At 39.1% G+C, this 20,400-nt stretch overlaps 1 protein-coding gene and 1 non-coding gene across 6 annotated transcripts in view; both read right to left on the bottom strand.

The window, feature by feature from the left end:
• The window catches only part of LOC149475814 (uncharacterized), a 34,790-nt gene that overhangs the window by 8,342 nt on the left and 6,048 nt on the right, over positions 1–20,400 (bottom strand). The window contains exon 1 of one of the 5 annotated variants that reach the window (XM_089712875.1): positions 19,842–20,210. The exons of 1 other annotated variant lie outside the window; for it this stretch is intronic. In XM_089712875.1, coding sequence (XP_089569001.1) covers positions 19,842–20,049 — 208 coding nt within the window. In that variant the 5' untranslated portion in view covers positions 20,050–20,210. Of the gene's footprint in view, positions 1–11,381; positions 12,011–18,567; positions 18,966–19,841; positions 20,211–20,400 lie in introns of those variants that run through there. 3 more of the 5 variants (XM_089712874.1, XM_089712876.1, XM_089712872.1) reach the window with 3 other exon arrangements.
• On the bottom strand, positions 8,480–8,550 carry TRNAG-GCC (transfer RNA glycine (anticodon GCC)). The gene has a single exon. It is a non-coding gene; the product is annotated as a tRNA-Gly (tRNA).

Raw genomic sequence — 20,400 nt, forward strand, 5'->3', positions numbered from 1 at the left:
CGTGTAAAGTGTGCGCCGTCTGCGTTAGCGCGCGTTGAAGCAAACGTTCAATTCTTTTCACACACTTTTGTGCGGAGCGGCGCGGTGCGGTCTGCCCGAATTACACGGATTTTTTGTGCGCCGGACTTTTTGCGCGTCGTGTGCGTTACTGCATATAATTTCATAGGTTCTATTTTCACAGACTAAAAAGTGCGTCACGGATAGTCTGTCGTCTGCGCAGGGCCTTAGTGGTCACAGACAGTTCACAAACACATGCCCCGCGTACTTGTAGTAGTGCAATCGATTCGCGCGGTTCACGGTTCTTTGAGGCTTTGCCTCTGTTCCGTTTTTCTACTCATGTGATACTATGTACTATGTAGTGATAAAATACTAGCTGGTTGGGTTGACCGGATATTGTTTGAAAATTCGGTCAGAGTCCAGAGTTAAGTACCTACTATAATAACGATCTCAAAAATTTTCCTTACAGCTTTTGCTATTTAAAATTATAATTAACTAGCTGCGTCACGTGGTTTTACTCGCAGTGCTCCGTTCCTGTTGATGTCGGTCTTTGCGTGATGGTATTTGTTCGCGACGATATAAAAACGTATGTAAAAGTTATTACTTTAAGTTTCATTTATATAGAGTGTTTATTTCGTTTCATAATAGTTTAACTGTGTTATAAGTTCATTTGTTTTACATAACAAGTTTAATCGTTTATAATGTATGTGTAATGTTCTTTTTCGTGTATTTAGTTGTGTTAACCTGTATAGAATGTTCTAAGACTGATTTAAATGTGTTATGTTCGTAAATTGTAATAGTATATAAGAGAAAATAGTGTGTGATACATAATAGATAGTAAAAATAGTGTTCGTATAATTTTTATAGTTTATAGATTGTTTGACAAATAAAGTTTATGATTATTGGTGTTGTTATTTTAGCATAAGTAAATAGTATTATAAAGTAATAGATATAAGTAAATAATATAATGTAATAGATATAAGAAATTATGAGAAATAAATGAGTACTACACGAGAGTTTTCCTACCGCACGCATTAACACCTGTAATCGACACATAAATATAACCACTTTTCGCGCCAAAAGCACGCACGCTCGCATAACTCAGATCACATAGTACACTCTGCGGTAGAAGACTCGTCGTATAGTAATAAGCAGCATTTGGTCTTTCTCTTCACCAACCCCAGCACAACTATAGGGTGGAAGCCTCCACCGATGTGAGTCTTACAGTCCCTCACATTTTGGTCCATCGATTCCGGATTGTGAAGAAAGAAGAATAGAAAAATAGAAAAAATGCCGCTTACAAGACAGAAGAGCAAGGAAGAAAATAGCGAAGCCGGCGGCCGTGCTGCTCCTACAGAACCCACTACAGAAAATGCAAGCACGACCACCGACACCTCGACGAATGAAGAGTCAACCACCGCATCAGAAACAACGAAAACTGCAAGTTCGCGACGTCGTCAAGATCATAGTACAGAAGAAACCTCCAGCGAGGACGAAACCTACACAGAAGAAAGAAAATCGAAGAAACAAAGATTGGCGAAAGCCAAAAGAGCAGCGCTACGCTTAAAACTCAAATTAATTAAAGAACAAATCAGCGCCATCGAAGCCGAAGATAGTGAAGAAGAAAACCGCAGCGTCATATCGAACGAGCCGCGCCAGAAGGTCGGCCAATGGCTACAAACATCGCAGCCACACTTGCTAGCCATTACGCAAGAACCACAGCAAGAAATGCCTACGGTCGCGTCGCCCCCCCCCGCCGCAGCAACCGACGTGAACATTACGAAAACTGAAAAAAGCAACGCGTCAACAGAGAAGAACTCGTCGAACATCAACATATCAGAGCTCGCGGCGGCCATCACAATCGCCGCGAGAAGCGGTCCTGCAACAACACCGAGGTACATCACCGATCTACCACAGTATACGGGGTCACATCAAGAATGGCTCTCATTCAAAGCAGCGTACAACGAATCTGCACCGGCGTTTACGAAAATAGAAAATACAGCACGCCTTCGCAGAAGTCTTAAAGGGCGAGCAAAAGAAGCAGTCGAGAGTCTCCTCATATACGGCGGGAATCCAGAAGAAATTATGAAGACATTAGAATCAAGATTCGGCCGACCAGACTCAATAGCGTTAGCCGAAATAGATCGGCTACGATCGTTGCCACGCCCAGCCGACACGCCGAGAGATATCTGCGTATTCGCGAGCCGCGTCGCCAACATCACGGCGACACTGAAAGCTCTCAATCGCATACATTATCTGTATAATCCAGAAGCTACGAAGATCACAATAGAAAAATTACCACCAGTAATGAAGTATCGATGGTACGATTTTTCATCGGAGCACGAGACAGAAGAGGCCGACCTACTGAAGCTATCTCGCTTCCTCGAGAGGGAGGCGGAACGATGCGGCCCTTACGCTCAACCTGAAAGCAACATAGAAAATATAGAAAATAAAAGAAAAGCTCAGAGAACGTTCAGCACGGTCAGCAAGCCACCATCGAAGTGTCCAGTCTGCGAGGAAGAGGGACACAACATATCACAGTGCGAAAAATTCAAGAAAAACGACGTGTCTACGAGATGGGACATAGCTAAATCACAACGGCTATGTTTCCGCTGCCTTCGTTATAGAACAAAGAATCACAATTGCCCCAAGAGAAGATGCAATGAAAATAACTGTGAAAGATCGCATCACAGACTGCTTCACTTCATCCACGCCGAGAAAGAGACAGAAAATCAACAAGAAACGGTCGCATCAACATGGACAAAGAGCGGTACGCGAGCGTATTTGAAGATGCTGCCCGTATGTGTATCCGGACCGGCGGGAGATGTCAACACGTACGCGCTCCTCGACGACGGCTCAACCGTCACACTCATAGACAACGACATAGCGAAGAGGACGGGCGTCACCGGCACTTTCGATCCATTACACATAGAAGCGATCGCCAGTACGAAGATAGAAGCAACGAAGTCACGCCGTATCACTCTCACCATTCACGGCGCAACCAAAAATCACAAGATGACTGCGAGAACAATAGAACACCTACAACTGTCGCCGCAAACAATAACAGATGAAGACGTCCGCGGCTGCAAGCATCTTGGCGATTTAGAAAACAGTTTGAAATATTACAACGCGAAGCCCAGAATACTCATCGGTCAAGACAACTGGCACCTGCTCATAGCGTCCGAAGTGCGAAAGGGACAACGACATCAGCCCGTCGCATCCCGCACGCCGTTGGGATGGGTATTACACGGCGCGCACACTCGTTCACTAGGACAACGAGTTAATTTCGTAAACCACATAACAATAGAAGACAACATGGATGAGCAATTGAAAAGATTCTTCGCCATCGAGTCACTCACAATAGAACAGAAGAGGCCAGCGAACGACCCGGAACAGCGCGCTCTCTCTCAACTCAAAGAGCGTGCGACAGAGACAGAAGATGGTCGTTATCAAATGCCGTTATTGTGGAAACAACGAGATTTCAAGATGCCGAATAACTACAGCAATACACTTCGAAGATTGTACAGCATAGAAAATAAATTAGACAGAGACGGAAGACTGAAAGAAAAGTACAACGAACAGATGAACGCTTTAATAGAAAAGGGATACGCCGAGCCCGCGCCGCCACAAAAAAGCGACAATAGAACGTGGTACCTACCACACTTCCCGGTGCTCAATCCCATGAAGCCGAATAAAGTACGTGTGGTACATGATGCAGCGGCCAGAAGCCAGGGGGTCTCACTCAACGATCACCTCCTCTCGGGACCGGACCTCCTTCAATCTCTCCCGGGGGTCCTGATGCGCTTCAGACAACACAGAATAGCAGTGAGCGCCGACATAAGCGAAATGTTTATGCAAGTGAAAGTGAATATAGAAGATAGAGACGCGCTCCGATACCTGTGGCGAGGCAATCGACGTGACGACCAGCCGCCAGAGGAATACAGGATGACGTCACTAATATTCGGAGCCACGTGTTCGCCAGCCATCGCCATCTACGTAAAGAATACAAACGCCGCAAAATATGAACAAGAATATCCGGAAGCGGCGGCAGCGATCGTGAACAATCACTACGTAGATGATTATCTCCATAGCTACAAAACCACAGAAGAGGCGATCAAGATAGCTAAACAAGTTCGTTATATACATCAACAAGCACATTACGAACTCAGGCAATGGGCGTCGAATTCACAACAAGTTATAGAAGCTCTCTGTGAAAACAACACATCCATGACGACGGTCGACATCAACGACGAGTCAAAAATAGAACGAGTTCTGGGTCTCATGTGGAGACCAGCCGCGGACACACTCACGTTCAACCTCGACATGTCAAGATTACCAGTGGGCGCGCTCGACATCGAAAAGCCCACTAAGCGTGAGTTATTGAAAACAGTGATGTCCGTGTTCGATCCACTCGGACTCGCCTCGCCGGTCACCATCAACGCCAAGCGGATACTACAAGAAGTATGGCGCCGCGGAATCGGATGGGATGAACAGCTGCCCGAAGACCTCGCATCGAAGTGGAGAAGCTGGACGCAACACCTGAAAGCGCTGAGTAGCATCAACATACCGCGGTGCTATTCACAATATAGTGAAGCTACGTCATTACAACTGCACGTATTCGTCGACGCCAGCGAGTCCACCTACGCAGCAGCGCTCTACTGGCGAGCTACCACAGCCGACGGTGAAACACACGTGTCACTCATCACCGCTAAAGCACGTGTAGCGCCGCTCAAGGTCACCTCCATACCACGACTCGAGTTGCAAGCAGCTGTGATGGGATGTCGCATGGCGGTCACAGTCATCGAAGAACATGATAGAAAACCGGAGTCCATCACATACTGGACCGACAGCCGCACAGTACTCACATGGTTGCAAACAGGTTCCCGCTCGTACAAACCATTCGTGGCTCATCGCATCGCTGCAATAGAAGAACACAGCGCGGTCAACGAATGGCGCTGGGTACCTACGAAATTAAATGTAGCAGACGACGCCACACGAGACATACCGCATGACTTCAGCAACACCCATCGATGGTACCAGGGCCCCGAATTCCTCAAGTCGGACCCCTCAACATGGTGCATAGAACAGCCGAAGCTGAAACATGAAACGGGCGAAGAAAAAATCAACAACATAGTCAGCAGACAGCCTATCTGCAACCTATCAGAAGCGCTTCCAGAGCCCGCGCGATTTTCAAAATGGGAACGCTTAATACGAACGACCGCAAGAGTACTTCAATTCATCGAATTATGTCGATCGGCGCGCACAGAAAAAGTTAATTACAAGAAAACAAAAGCCAATCAACGCGCCGACGAAAACTGGAATAAAAAAGTTAAAAAACAACAACACAATAGCAAGCGGACGCAAGTACAAGACAATAGAAAATTTAAAACAATAGCGGCGTCACTCATGAAACAAGCTGAAGAATTAATAGTGCGAGCGAGTCAACATAGTTATTTTTCGAACGAGTTAAGCTGTTTAATGAAGAATGTAGCGCCGCCTATCAACAGTAGAACAAAACAATTATCAATTGTTCTTATCAACGGACTGATAAGAGTGAAAACACGCATAGCAAGGACGCGCGACATCACCGATAGTCAAAAACATCCTCCGATACTCGACGGAAATAGTATAGAAGCAAAGCTGTATATAGAATATATACATAGACAACTACATCACGCCGGCGTCGAGGCTACAATTAACGAGTGCAGACAACATTATTGGATTATTCGATTACGACCGGCGACGAGGATGATAATACATCGATGTCTTGCGTGCAGACGACGACGAGCTATGCCGACCGCGCCACCGACCGGCGACCATCCCGAGTGCCGACTTGCACACCATCAACGTCCGTTCACACATACGGGAATCGACTATTTCGGCCCGCTAACAGTCACAGTGAATAGATCAACACAGAAGAGGTATGTGGCACTCTTCACGTGCCTCACGACGCGAGCGATACATCTCGAGCTGGCGGGTTCACTCACCACCGAATCAGCAGTCATGGCGCTTCGAAGAATGATAGCGCGCCGCGGCTGCCCTACAGAGATTTGGTCTGACAATGGAACCAACTTGAAGTCGGCAGACAAGGAGACACGTCAGGCGATCGACACAGCAACAGAAGACGAAGCCGGCCGGCGACTCATCAACTGGCGGTACATACCTCCAGGCGCGCCGTTCATGGGCGGCGCGTGGGAACGTCTCGTGAGAAGCACAAAAACAGCATTAGAAGCAGTGCTGCATCAGCGTCATCCAACAGAGGAGGTACTCACCACCTTCCTCGCTGAAGTGGAGTTCACCATCAACAGCCGTCCGTTGACACATGTATCAGTCGACCCGGACTCACCTGAAGCGCTCACACCGAATCACTTCCTGCTGCACGGACCGGCTCGAGTACCTACCTGGGGCCCGTTCGATGACAAAGACCTGATCGGCAGAACACACTGGAGAGCAGCACAGAGACTAGCGGACATGTTCTGGACACGCTGGGTACAGGAGTACCTACCTGGATTGCAGAACCGGCGGGAGCCCTACGGCAAAGGCGCAGCGCTACGCGTGGGTGACATAGTGCTAATAGTGGACAACACACTCCCACGCAACACATGGCCGCTCGGAATCATCACAGCAACTTACCCGGGAGCAGACGGCATCGTGAGAACAGTGGACGTCCGCACGAAGGGGAGCATACTCCGGCGACCTGCAAAGAAACTCATCGTGCTACCATCGACAGCAGCAGCAGCCGCTCACGCAGGAGACTGAATTGACTCAGAGTCAATTCACGGCGGGAGAATGTTCGCGACGATATAAAAACGTATGTAAAAGTTATTACTTTAAGTTTCATTTATATAGAGTGTTTATTTCGTTTCATAATAGTTTAACTGTGTTATAAGTTCATTTGTTTTACATAACAAGTTTAATCGTTTATAATGTATGTGTAATGTTCTTTTTCGTGTATTTAGTTGTGTTAACCTGTATAGAATGTTCTAAGACTGATTTAAATGTGTTATGTTCGTAAATTGTAATAGTATATAAGAGAAAATAGTGTGTGATACATAATAGATAGTAAAAATAGTGTTCGTATAATTTTTATAGTTTATAGATTGTTTGACAAATAAAGTTTATGATTATTGGTGTTGTTATTTTAGCATAAGTAAATAGTATTATAAAGTAATAGATATAAGTAAATAATATAATGTAATAGATATAAGAAATTATGAGAAATAAATGAGTACTACACGAGAGTTTTCCTACCGCACGCATTAACACCTGTAATCGACACATAAATATAACCACTTTTCGCGCCAAAAGCACGCACGCTCGCATAACTCAGATCACATAGTACACTCTGCGGTAGAAGACTCGTCGTATAGTAATAAGCAGCATTTGGTCTTTCTCTTCACCAACCCCAGCACAACTATAGGGTGGAAGCCTCCACCGATGTGAGTCTTACAGTCCCTCACAGTATTATAATAAGGATAGCCTTCCTTGATAAATGGGCTATCTAACCCCGAAAGAATTTTTCAAATCTGCACAGTAGTTAGTTCGACAAACAAAATACTAATAATTGTCCTCCCCTTTTTTACATTTTCGGGAAGAAGTTACGCAGTAAGTATGATCTTTCTTTCTTCTTTCTTTCAGTTTTTGATAATAGTTAATTTTATAGTTTAGGAGATATAGGTGGATATAGCCTGAAACCCCATTAGGAATGATATTATTCGTATAAACATCTTTCCAGGGACAAAAATATCTACAACTAGCGGTCCGCCCTAGCTTCGCCCCTGGTAGACGTTTTCTCCACATAAGAACCACCCTCGTACTTTCAAGGAATATAATAAAAAAATAATTACCTATCGAAATCGGTCCACCCGTTCACACGTGATGCCGTGACAACGCGATTCGCGAAACGAGTTTCATTTTTATATATACCATTACCTACCTATAGATAAAGAATTGTATCGAACAATTTTTAATCTATGAATCATTTTGGCGCGTTGCGTGGGCAAGGTATTTGAACTTGACTAATTGAACAGAAATAGGTAACTGCACTGTGCTCTATGGTAGCACATTTGGATAGGTCATATAAGTTTATTTTTGAATACGCACCTAAAGTTTAATAATTTCTGTGCTAACATAATGCAAGTAATGTTTGAACGCGGTAATCTCAGGAACTATTTGGTTTGAAAAATTAACGATTTGAAAAATTATTTCGGTGTTAGATAGCCCATTTATCGAGGAAGGCTATATTATCATCAAGCTCAGACCAACGAGTGAACGTGAGTGCCACGCGGGTGAAACCGCGGAGCGCAACTAGTATTTTATAGGTAGTATCACGTAGTATACTAGTATTTCATAAAAAATAAAAAAAATCATGAATATAGAAATACATTTACAATTTGTTTATTGTTCGTTTGATATTTATTGGAATACTTCCACGTTATCTAATAATCGAATGAAGAATAAAAATAATTGAAAAAAACATATTTGCATCGGCCGGGAATCGAACCCGGGCCGCCCGCGTGGCAGGCGAGCATTCTACCACTGAACCACCGATGGTTTATCATAGACATTAAAAAATTAATGTATGGTTTTCACTTTTCACGCTTAAACTACTGGACCGATTTTGATGAAATTTGGCACAGACAATCTTTAGACCCTGAGAAAGAACATAGGGTACCTTTTATTGCGAAATATGTACCACGGGCGAAGCCGGGGCGGACCGCTTGTTTAATATAAGTAGATACCTAGGTTAAAAGATAATAAAACCAACTAGACACATCCATTAACGGTACCAAAGTTTATTTTTATTTGATGGTATAAATCTCTAGAACTGTGAACTGACCTTGAAAATAATTTCACCAGAACATGGCTATAATAATTATTATTACTACTAAAAATCACTTATACAGCCTAGCCAAGTATATATGTATCTGATAGTAGTTTTAAATACCATGATCATAAATGATAAATCCATATATTTAAATCAAAGAAATTATCAGCTGATATGAAAGTAGAAACAGAAATGCATCGAAACCGACGGCCATATTGGTTCGTGCGACGTTGCCGCGCCGCGAGGTGAGGGCTGGTCACGTCAACATGATAAACTAAAGTTGTTAGAAGCCAGAAGGCATTTGTGTTCAGTATAACGACTAGGTACATAATACATCTATAATCATACAATTGGAGTTTTTTTAATATTAAAATGAGCTTTTTTTACGTAATGATGTAAACAGCAAACATGTAGGTACCAAAAATAATAATTTTTAAAATTTTTGTCTGTCCGTTCTGGCTAATCTATGGAACGGCTAGACCGATTTTGATTTTAATTGAAAATTTTCGAACCGATTTTGAAAATTATTTTACCATATGAAACAACGATATAATAAAATTTTTTTTGTTGTTAAGAATATGTTGAGAATACGCATTTTTATTTATTTTCTATTGTTTCACGTATGCTTTATCGACTCAGAACAGAAATATAATTGCGAATTCATGAATACATGGTTCGGGGTTCTCCGCGCCAACTTTATACAATCATTTCTTATTATTTTCTCGCTTAAAATAATTACTAACACATTTTTGAGCATTATTTTTATGTGGATTCACACTGCAATACTGCATACCACTTATAAACCTTGAAATTCGTTTCTATAACACAAATTAAATAAATATTTTTTTAATTTTCTTCGCAATGCGTACAAATAATTACGTATTTACCAAAGTGTGACGTCACGCCTACGCCATGACACCTGCGAGCTGTTTTGGCACAGTTAATAAATATTTTTTGGAAAATGGCTTTTATCTTTGTTAAATTTAAGTATATTACCAAAATATAGGGTTTTTCTTGTATAGTAAACGTATACACATATTATGGAAGAGGATTTCAAAATCTTTCGTCATGCATTTTTCGCAAGTCCGACTCGTAATTGAACAATTTTTACCTATTCCAGGTTGGCTTGTGCAAAACCGGGAATAGCGCCTAGTATTGTTGTATTATTTGATATTTGTTTATCCTACAAAAAGCATACACCAATAGAAAGTTTGCTACCTACTTGTCAAATTGACAGCTGTCACTTATTACATAAAAAACTACTAAGTATCTATGACAGAATATATTACTGCTATTTATAATTAAACTCGCCTTTGCACTCGGTACTTTGCCTAATGCTAATAGCATGATACAAATCCTTATGTTTGTATCCCATGTGCTTCTTTAAATTGGATATTGACGTTCTGTACGAATATTTCTTGTCACATAACTTGCAAACGGCGTCAGTTTGGTCTAGTTTCTCGAAGTATTGCCAAATAATACTAGCCATTGTTATTAATAATTATCACTGTTAACTGTTAACTGTGAAAACACTTCACTATGTTATCCGTGATCACGTTGAAAATATCACGGCCGGTACTGTTAGTTATCGAGCGTGAACTAAAATGGCGTCTATTGTGTTCTCCTTCTAACATCGTTGCGTCTCGCTCAGGTCCGGCGTCGAATTATAATATCCGGGCTAAGCGAGATATCAAAAAACCTATTTACTTAAAGAATGGTAAAGGGTATTTTATTTGGAATCTGAGTTTGGAACCTTGTTAATAGTTCTTGCAATTTGTCAAACGTCTGGCAGTTATTGCTTATTAAATATTACGTAACGTATTTCTTCAATTGCATTTGTCTTATAGCGCTGTACTACTAAATGAAAACTACAAGAAATCAATTTATCACAACACAAAGCCGTCGTTATTTTTTACAATAAGTAAATAAAAAGCTGTGAATTCACAGTTACATATCACATGCTTATCAAATAACATGGCGTCGTTTGCGACCTTGATTGTCCCTCGTATAGCTGTCTCTTTCACTCACTGAGTGTTGACGTTTTTCGTAAATCGTAATGCTTTAGAAGCGACGAGAAGTTTTAATTAGGGCTTAGGCCTATTTGAAATTAAAAAATACGAGTTCTACTTGAGTTTTACGTCACTTTTACCTCTTTTTTTATGAATGATGTACCCATATCCATTCGTTTTACTTTAAGCTGCTATAGTCACGTAGTAACCAATAGCCATACCATGTTAATAAAACTAGTGTTTCCCCGTGATTTCACTTGCATTTACTTAGGTACTTTTTTCGTACCTACATGGATCTATTGGAGCGCTTGCGCTCCATATCATAATCGAAACAATACAATATTATTCTTAAAAGTAGGTATTTTTTTAGTGCAACTTCTTTAGGCATGTTGAGGGTAAAATTTCGAGGTCGCGTTATGGCAATGTCGTCACGTCATAGAGTAAGGCGACGATTTTGGTAATTTTGCCTAAGAAGTTTCACTTCTGTCACAGGCTCTTTTAAGTACATACTACATAGTAGGTTCTAGTAGTGCTATTTGGTTACCTACCAATCGTATTCGTTGAATCCATACCAGAAACATCCGGTTTGTTTTCCCTGTTGCACATATCCGAATATTCACTCGGATGTATCGAACGCAAGTGATTCTTCAGGCACGAAGTCCCACCGCCTTTTCGAGATAAACTCTTTCCACATATACCGCAAATAGCGCGGTTTTCGTTATTCGGATCCTTTCTGAAGTAAAACCAGCATGAACTGTTTAAGTTAGGCGGCATTGTTCTATTTTTTTACGCCAGTTAAGAGAATTATTAGACGTTCTAGAAGAGTCAGGTTACTACCATACTACCATCTATATAACACTCCAAAGTTATCTGCGCTTGTCGGTTTTTATTATGTTAAAGCTAAAGCTAGGTATATCACGCGGACCGCGAAGCTATTTTTTTAAACGAATATGCACTTCATTTTTAGCGACAGTAAATTTTAATTATTGAATAAATTTATAATAACTAAGAGCAACAAACATGAAAACTGAAAAGGTTACTTTTAACCTTTGCTACTTATTCAATATAACAAAACACACACACACACACTCGCACTATATCACATAAATCCGTTCAATTTCCGTTTTCGGATCCGAATGGTGCTATATCACGGATAGTTCGGAGCCGACTGGCATTACATTGAAGCGAATATGGCGGGCAACCGGTTCATTTGCTGCCTTGCTCTAACCCGCGGAGTTGGAGTATTGTCGACTCCCTCTATTGCTGTATAGGTAGTGATAGGTACTGAACCGAAAGCACAATACATATCTCTATCGAAAGTCTGAGAATGTTTTAGGCCAGGGGTTCCCAACCTTTTTTTGTCTACTGCCCACTTTAAGAATAAATTATTTTTTAACGCCCCCCTTTTTAAACATACTTAAAAAACGCTAAGTACTTATAACTGATTATTGAAACGCAACTTTATAGTAGAGTATCTTTTATTGAAAATAAAACAAACATAATCAATTCTTATATAAAAACTAATGTGAAGGTTGAATCTGATGCTGTTCAATAAGTTTGTTGATATCAGGTTCCAATTTACTCAAAAACAGCCGCAAGTCGCCACGTTCGGTAACACGCAAACGATTTCTCTTTTTAGTAAGCAGCGTTGCCACAGCACTAAATCCACGTTCACACAAATATGACGATGGGAATGCTATCAAGAATCGTTGAACAATTGACCACAATCCAGGGTACAATTGTGGGATCGGTTTTTGTAGCCAAAATTCTTGATATCCATTTTTAAACTTGATTTTTGTTTCTTCGTTTGTTGTCAATTCTATAAGTTCTTCTTCCAGCTGAGGTGACATTGATGTGTTGACATTTGAAAACGGATCCAACACCCAGTCTGGTATTTCCAAGTTTAAAATGTCCTGGTATCGTTCGGTGAAGTCAATGTGGAGGTTTTCCAAATGTTGGCAGTAGGCAAACAAGTCGTCGTTACTGCAAAATACTGATAAATTCGGAAAATTGTGAAACTCACGTCTGCCCATATTCTTTTTGTGCAGAAGCAGTTTGGCTGCGAAAGCAGCAACGACATTTTTTGTTTTAATTAAATTTAGTTCATCGCCTTGCAGTTGGAGGTTCATGTCGTTGAACAGTTTATACAGGTATGTCATGTAAGCTATATCATTCTTTGATGTTATGAGATTGTTGCGCAGTTCTGTATCTTTAGTTTCCAAGAACTCTATCACAGAGTCAAACAGGTTGTAAAATCGAATCAGACAATTGCCTCTTGACAGCCAACGAACTTCAGTATGAAGCAACAAACGGTTGAAATCTTCGTCATTAGTAGCACAAAGCTGATGAAATAATCTATCATTCAAAGAGCTGCTACGGATTTTATTGACTGCTTTGATGACATATTGCAGTGATTGAAATAGTCGTTCACTTAAGTTTCTAGCAACCAAATGTTGTCTATGAATAACGCAATGTATAGCAAGGACATCTGGAATTTTATTCCTTAAGTACGCTATGAAGCCTTTATGGCGCCCTGTCATAGCCGGAGCGCCATCCGTAGCAACTGATATAATATTTTTCAAAGGAATCTCTTTCTCTTCACAAAACTTTTCCAATGTATTGAATATGGTTTCGCCTTTTGTATCTGTCTCCAAATTTCTGGCAAACAATAGTTCTTCACGTATTTTCTCATCTTTAATAAACCTCCCGTAAGATAGCAACAACGCTTCATTAGTTGGTAAAGTGGACTCATCGAGCTGAATTGAGAATTGACTAGTCCTCAGATGATTGCACAATGATTCTTCAATGTTTTCAGCCATTTCATCAATTCGTCTTTGCACAGAATTATTACTCAAAGGAATTTTTCGGATAATATCTGCGGCCGGTTTATGAAGCACAGTAGTTATTACTTCCTTTATTGCTGGCAAAATTAACTCTTCTCCGATGTTGTGTGGTTTGCCTTTTTGAGCAATTAACAAAGAGATATTGTACGAAGCTCGAAGTCCGTCGTCATCTTGCTTAGCAGCCGCCGAAAATAGTTTTGATACACTTGGCTGAGTATTATGCTTCTTCTCTAGGTCTTGAAAAAATGCTTCATTCTTGTCTTTCTTATCTGGATGCATTTTATTCAAATGATCTTGCAGTCTTGAAGGCTTCATTGCTTCGTTCGAAAATGTTTTTAGACATAGAAGACACAAAGGCGATGACGGGTTTGTGGGATTTTCAATAAATCCGAATTTAATATATTCCGCAGAGTATTGCCGTCTCTTCTTTTTTACTTCCGACATTGTTTTGTTTTGAGAAATACGTAAGTGTTGAAATCAAGTACTGCTTATCTATTATGCGCGAAACCGCAAATGAAAATAAAATAAATTTACGTCGTTTATATAGGATTGCATAAGCAGCACGCACCAACAGGAATAAGACATCAAACGTGCATAAACTCGTTTATCTCATTCGACGCCCAATCGTACTCGACAAGCAAGAACAAGTATTATAGAACCAGCCGATTGATACAGGAATGTACAAATCGGATTATTTAACAAAAACTTGTTAAAACATGATTGCCCGCGGTCTATTATATCGAACCGATTTTGAGCTATATCTCAATCATATTAATATTAGTTGATGTTCACAAGATGTCGACTCTCGAAGTCGAGAGCTCAGTCGGTTTCTAAGAGTCTTCCTAGCTAGGTAGATGAAATTATAAATCGACCCCAAAGCCCTACACAACGCCCCCTTTTTTTTCTGGGTCTCTTACCGCCCCCCTTTAGGCCTGCAGCGCCCACAAGGGGGCGTTATCGCCCACGTTGGGAAAGACTGTTTTAGGCTGTACAACGTCATAATGCGAATATAGTGAATGAACAATATTTGATCTTATTTGATATCACAAAGATTACAGAATATAATATTATGTAGACTATATCGCCTATCGGTCAAAAAATGCTTCATAATACCTATACGTAAATTAAAAAAAGGCTTTTATTTTATAATCTGCGATTTGAGCATATGAGTATCATCACGCTTAGCCAACAGGAGCGGAAAAATGCGGGTAAAACCGCGGGTCACAGCTAATAGCAATAAACAATGGGAAGGATATTTCGATTCTTACACGGAAATAAAACGTGTTTCTTGCGGTAGTAACTCTCAATAATGTTGAGGAAGAGATTCCGAATCGTAATATACAGGGTGTAATCGTTAAGTGTGCACAGGCGATTATTCCGTAACTATTGCAGATATCAAAAAACTTTATACTGATATCGGAAGCCCTTTACCTAATGAGTAAAATGACAACAGCTATAACTTTTTAAAAATAAAACGGTAAATATCCAAAAATTTTACACCAAACACTCCCATACATTTAGTATGAGATATGACTAAGTATCCTAAATATGTATTATGAAAAATTTTATTCTTTTTTTGTTGAATTTGTGCTTAAAAATTAAAATACTTCGCAAATTTTAATAAAAATTCATTTAGAAACTGTAAGCAGAGCTCGGTGTGGAATACAATGGTATTCCAAAATGAGGACGTAACTTTTTACCTTTAAGACTTACAGAATAATCATGTATGTAAAAAATGTAGATAATTTTGTCTTCTTTGAACCCCTAATAGACACTTTTGTGATTTAGTAAACAATTGAGAAGTTATTTAAAATATACCTAATTTTAGCACCTTTAATTCAAGATGGCGGCTAGCGCCTGGGTCCGTCAAGGTCGAGAACTTGGATTTTTATTAACCTTTCATACCTAAACAATATTGTTTCAAAACATTTTCTACGCCACCTTTTGTAGAGCAGAGGCTTTTACATTTCCCCACAGACTGGACTATGTCAGCTGTCACTGAAATAACTCACAAATAAGCGGACAAAATAATGTCCACGATTTTAGACTAGTAAAAAGTACCTATATACCATCGAGATTACCTATGGATATACCAATTTATTACCGATTCGACTTGTCAAACCAGTCTGTCATGCTATGGTCATGCTTAATTGAGCAAGTCTTGGCGCCAAAAGAGAAACTATTTGGAAGTTGGAACCAACTTTTTTCTCGAAAAGACGTGAACAAACGTGGGTTTATGTACTTATATATTTTACTAGCTGTTCCCCGCGGTTTCACCCGCATTTCTTCGCTCCTGTTGGTCTTAACGTGATGATATAATTATAGCCTATAGGCTATAGCCTTCCTCGATAAATGGGTTATCTAACACCGAAAGAATTTTTCAAATCGGACAAGCTGTAGTTCCCAAGATTAGCGCGTTCAAACAAACAAACAAACTCTTCAGCTTTATAATATTAAGTATAGAATTATAGATAGTATAAAAAAAGTACATATACCTAGATTCTGTGACTATGCAGTTATGCACGTCATTTTTAACTTGAAGATAGTCATAATGACGTCGATACTCGATAGATTTTATGAGATACTATCTAGTATATCTATCTATCTGTGTAATGAAATCTATCCTAATCTTATCGAAAAAGATAACAATGCATGCTTCTGTATATTAAAACATGGTAGGTAGATTAATTAAAATTAAATATAACAATTAGAAATCACTTGTAGTAGTTGTAGCCTGTAGGCTGTAGGTCCCTTACTAATAATATTGGCTGCTTCTGGATTACAGACTTTTATTAGCAAACTTTTCAAATATTTTTTCATAGAGGCGGAGACAAATAACGTTTGACAAGAAACTACCTAGTATCCAACTAGTCGTATTCTAATTTTTCGTAAATAACCTACCTATTTACGAAAAATAAGAATACGACTAGTTGGATAGTCTTATTACTTCATAAATAAGCTTTGAACGTTCGTTTAAATATATATCATAATATTGAAACCTGAACATAAATGTCGTTATAGAAAGTTTCCACAAAATAGTCCACAGTATTCTGAACTCCAGAAGAAGCTAAAATCCATTTATAGATCGAATCAATATGCGGTCCGGGCGTGCGACGTTGCCGCACTTACGTTGAAAACAACATCTCGCTATTTACAGCAAAACAAAAGAACCTCCACGCAAATATAGCTCATATTTCCGTACATTAGGGAACATTCTCCTATAACACTGTTCAACAGATGCGATCTTTTAAAATTGTACCGAGTCTAAAACGAAAACACGATAACATTGTCTCTTTCACGTAATATTTTGTAATATATCCTGAGTAACACACACAAAAGTGAACCATATTGCATTGAATTTAGAAAGAAAATTGAAAAGCATCTGTTTGCATATAGCATGTTCTAGAATGAATAGTTAATGTAAACAATTTACTGCGCATGGCAATAACGCCTTAACAACACAGAGAATAAATACCAGAATCCGGTTTACGTAATATACGTGACCTATATGAATGGCGCGATGCTGACTGGCAGTGTTGTATCGTTGTATGCTTTTAAAAGTGCCCAGAACATCATCAAAATACTTTTATTTTTACGAAGACTGTAACTTGACGATGATTACTACCATTTAAAATGAATTTGTTAGAGGCTAGAGCGTAATTTTGATGATCTAATATATATTATAAAGGCGAAAGTTTGTAAGGATGTATGAATGTATGGATGTTTGTTACTCTTTTACGTAAAACCTACAGAACCGATTACAATGAAATTTAGCACACATATAGAGGGTAACTTGGATTAACACATAGGGTAGTTTTTATCCCGGAAATCCCACGGGAACGGGAACTATGCGGGTTTTCCTTTGCAAACGCGGGCGAAGCCGCGGGCGGAAATCTACTATCTAGTATATAATAAAAATACTTAATTATTTAAGTACTTATCTAGTATCTGTACAAATTAAAAATTACCTAAGTATATTTATGTATATATATTTAAAGGAGGTTGTATGTACTTACAGTTACAATCCATACTTAATATTATAAATGCGAAAGTAACTCTGTCTGTCTGTCTGTCTGTTACTCAATCACGCCTGAACTACTGAACCAATTTGCATGAAATTTGGTATAGATATATTTTGATACCCGAGAAAGGACATAGGATAGGTTTTATCCCGGAAATCCTACGGGAACGGGTTTTTCTCCGAAAACGCGGGCGAAGCCGCGGGCGGAAAGCTAGTACAATATAAATTATAATAGGTACATCGATAAAGTATACCTATCTATGAACGTCAACTACAAACTTATGAATAACCCTTATTTAGCTAATCTAGTAGGTAGGTATCCTTTTCTTAAGTAAGTACCTTAGATTACAAAATGTAAGTACCTACTGGTAACTACTGTATGTAAATATTTTAAAACTCAAAAATGTACCTATATCACAGTATTACAACATTATTTTCATATTGTAATACTGTGCCTATATCATATCATATCGGCACCCCGCACCGGTATCAAAATGTTGTAAAAACGGTTATTGAAGCCATCGACCATCGCGATCGTAGGTGGGTAAGCAAAAGCTCATTGGTACCAAAATTGAATGTAAGTACATACTTAATATACCTACAGATATATTTTTTTTTTATCCCAGACGAAGCCGAAACAAGCGGCCAGTATATATATTAAAATTTCAACATCTCCATCAAAATCAGCCCATATAATATTATGTTCCCATTGCAGGAACGCCACCTATGAAGGTTCGGGCCGTACCTATTCTAATCCAGCACGCTCGCCAAATGCGCCATGCGGGTTGACAGATGTCATTTGATAATTTATGCTTGTTAACGAGCTTATAGGTGACTTCTTTACGTGTTATTTTTTTAAAGAAAACTCACCTCTATAGATTTCAGAATCATTTTCCAAGGAACTAAAGTCAATGCCGTGCCGTTTGATCATGTGTTGCCTCAAATTTCCTGTTGTTGATTTAAATGACAGCCTTGTCAAACACAAGGAACACGTACCAAACCGATTTTCAGTGTCTATTTCCGTTATATACCTCCATACAGGTCCCTTACGACCTTTATACCTTGTTGGCTTGGCATTCATCTCTTAATAATATAGGTTATGCTATTATCACGCACTTATTTTACAGTTTACACTTTTTTTGCATGAGAAACACGTAAACTAAAACATACACCCGATCTAAAACGATAACTAAATATATTTTAACGGAATTTATGTTGAAAACGTTGCGATACAGTGCCAACGAACCGATACGTTGTGGATACTGGATGTTATAACAACATGGCGGCGATAGTTGTCATTTAGGGATGTCACACATGACACAAATAAATAAAAATACAGCGCGAAAAAAATGTTTTTATTTTTCAGTATGTTTTCAGTATGTATTACATTATATCAGGACGATCGGGTTATTTTACCTGTTACTTCAAACCTTTAACGTGATAGAAAAGTTATGCGGATTAATTTTTGCAACTTGTACGAAGTGGCTGCTACAGCCAACGATATAATATCGGTAATAGGGCGTAGAAATACTCTGTAAAATATATCCGATACAGAAAAACTCTTCTATATTTAATTAATCTGTGGTTTGCGATTACTCGCTTCGTTCTCAGTACAAATTATCCTATAAATAAAAGTTGTCTGTTTTGTTTAATACAGTTTACAAAATTGAAATATTTAACAATGGTGGCTAGCTCTGTTCCATCTGAGCGACTTTTCAAAAACCGCACAGGTTTTAACTCAGCAGAGAAGCAGACTGCAAGCCAAAAGAGTAAATAAAAATTTATTTTTGCAAGATCTAGAGAAAAAGTATTGGGATTTATAAATAAATAAAATTGATTTGTTTCTGCACTCTGTTTTACTCATATTAACCTGAACCCTATCTAATATTCAATATTATAGACTAGTTAAATACAAATTGCTTACGATATATCGAAAATATCGATATATTTGTACGATATATTCGCAAAGTATCGATAGAACACTACGAATATTATATCGACAAAAATATCGATATTTTTTTACATGAACATCCCTAGTTCGGGCCATAATCCAGCACGCTCTCAAAATGCGGGCTGACAGATGTCACTTGATATCGAGCTTTTATGTGACTTTTTACGTGTTATTTTTTTTTAAGAAAACTCACCTTTATAGATTTCAGAATCATTTGCCAAGGAACTAAAGTCAATGCCATGCTGTTTGATCAGGTGTTGCCTCAAATTTCCTGTTGTTGATTTAAATGACACCCTTTTGGAACACAATGAACACGTACCAAACCGATTTTCATCGTCTATTTCCGTTATATACCTCCATGCAGGTCCATTACGTCTATACTTTGTCGGCTTGGCATTCATCTCCAAATAATATAGGTTATGTTTTTTTTTGCAAAAGAAACACGTAAACTAAAACATACACACCACAGAATACACACGATCTAAAACGATAACTAATTAATATATTTTAACGGAATTTATGTTGAAATCGTTGCGATACAGTGCCAACGAACCGATACGTTGTGGATACTGGAATCTGGATGCTTCTGGATGTTATAACAACATGGCGGCGATAGTTGTCATCAAATAATATACTACTCTCTAACGAGTGGTTGTCATTTATGGATATCACCAAGATATCACACATGACACAGTAAGAAATAAAAATACAGCGCGAAAAAATTGTTTTAATTTTTCAGTAAGTATGTAGTT

Source organism: Colias philodice, chromosome 29 (assembly GCF_061535455.1).
Source record: "Colias philodice isolate Cphi_HAF_F1 chromosome 29, ilColPhil1 Martin Lab GWU primary, whole genome shotgun sequence".
Classification (NCBI taxonomy): domain Eukaryota; kingdom Metazoa; phylum Arthropoda; class Insecta; order Lepidoptera; family Pieridae; genus Colias; species Colias philodice.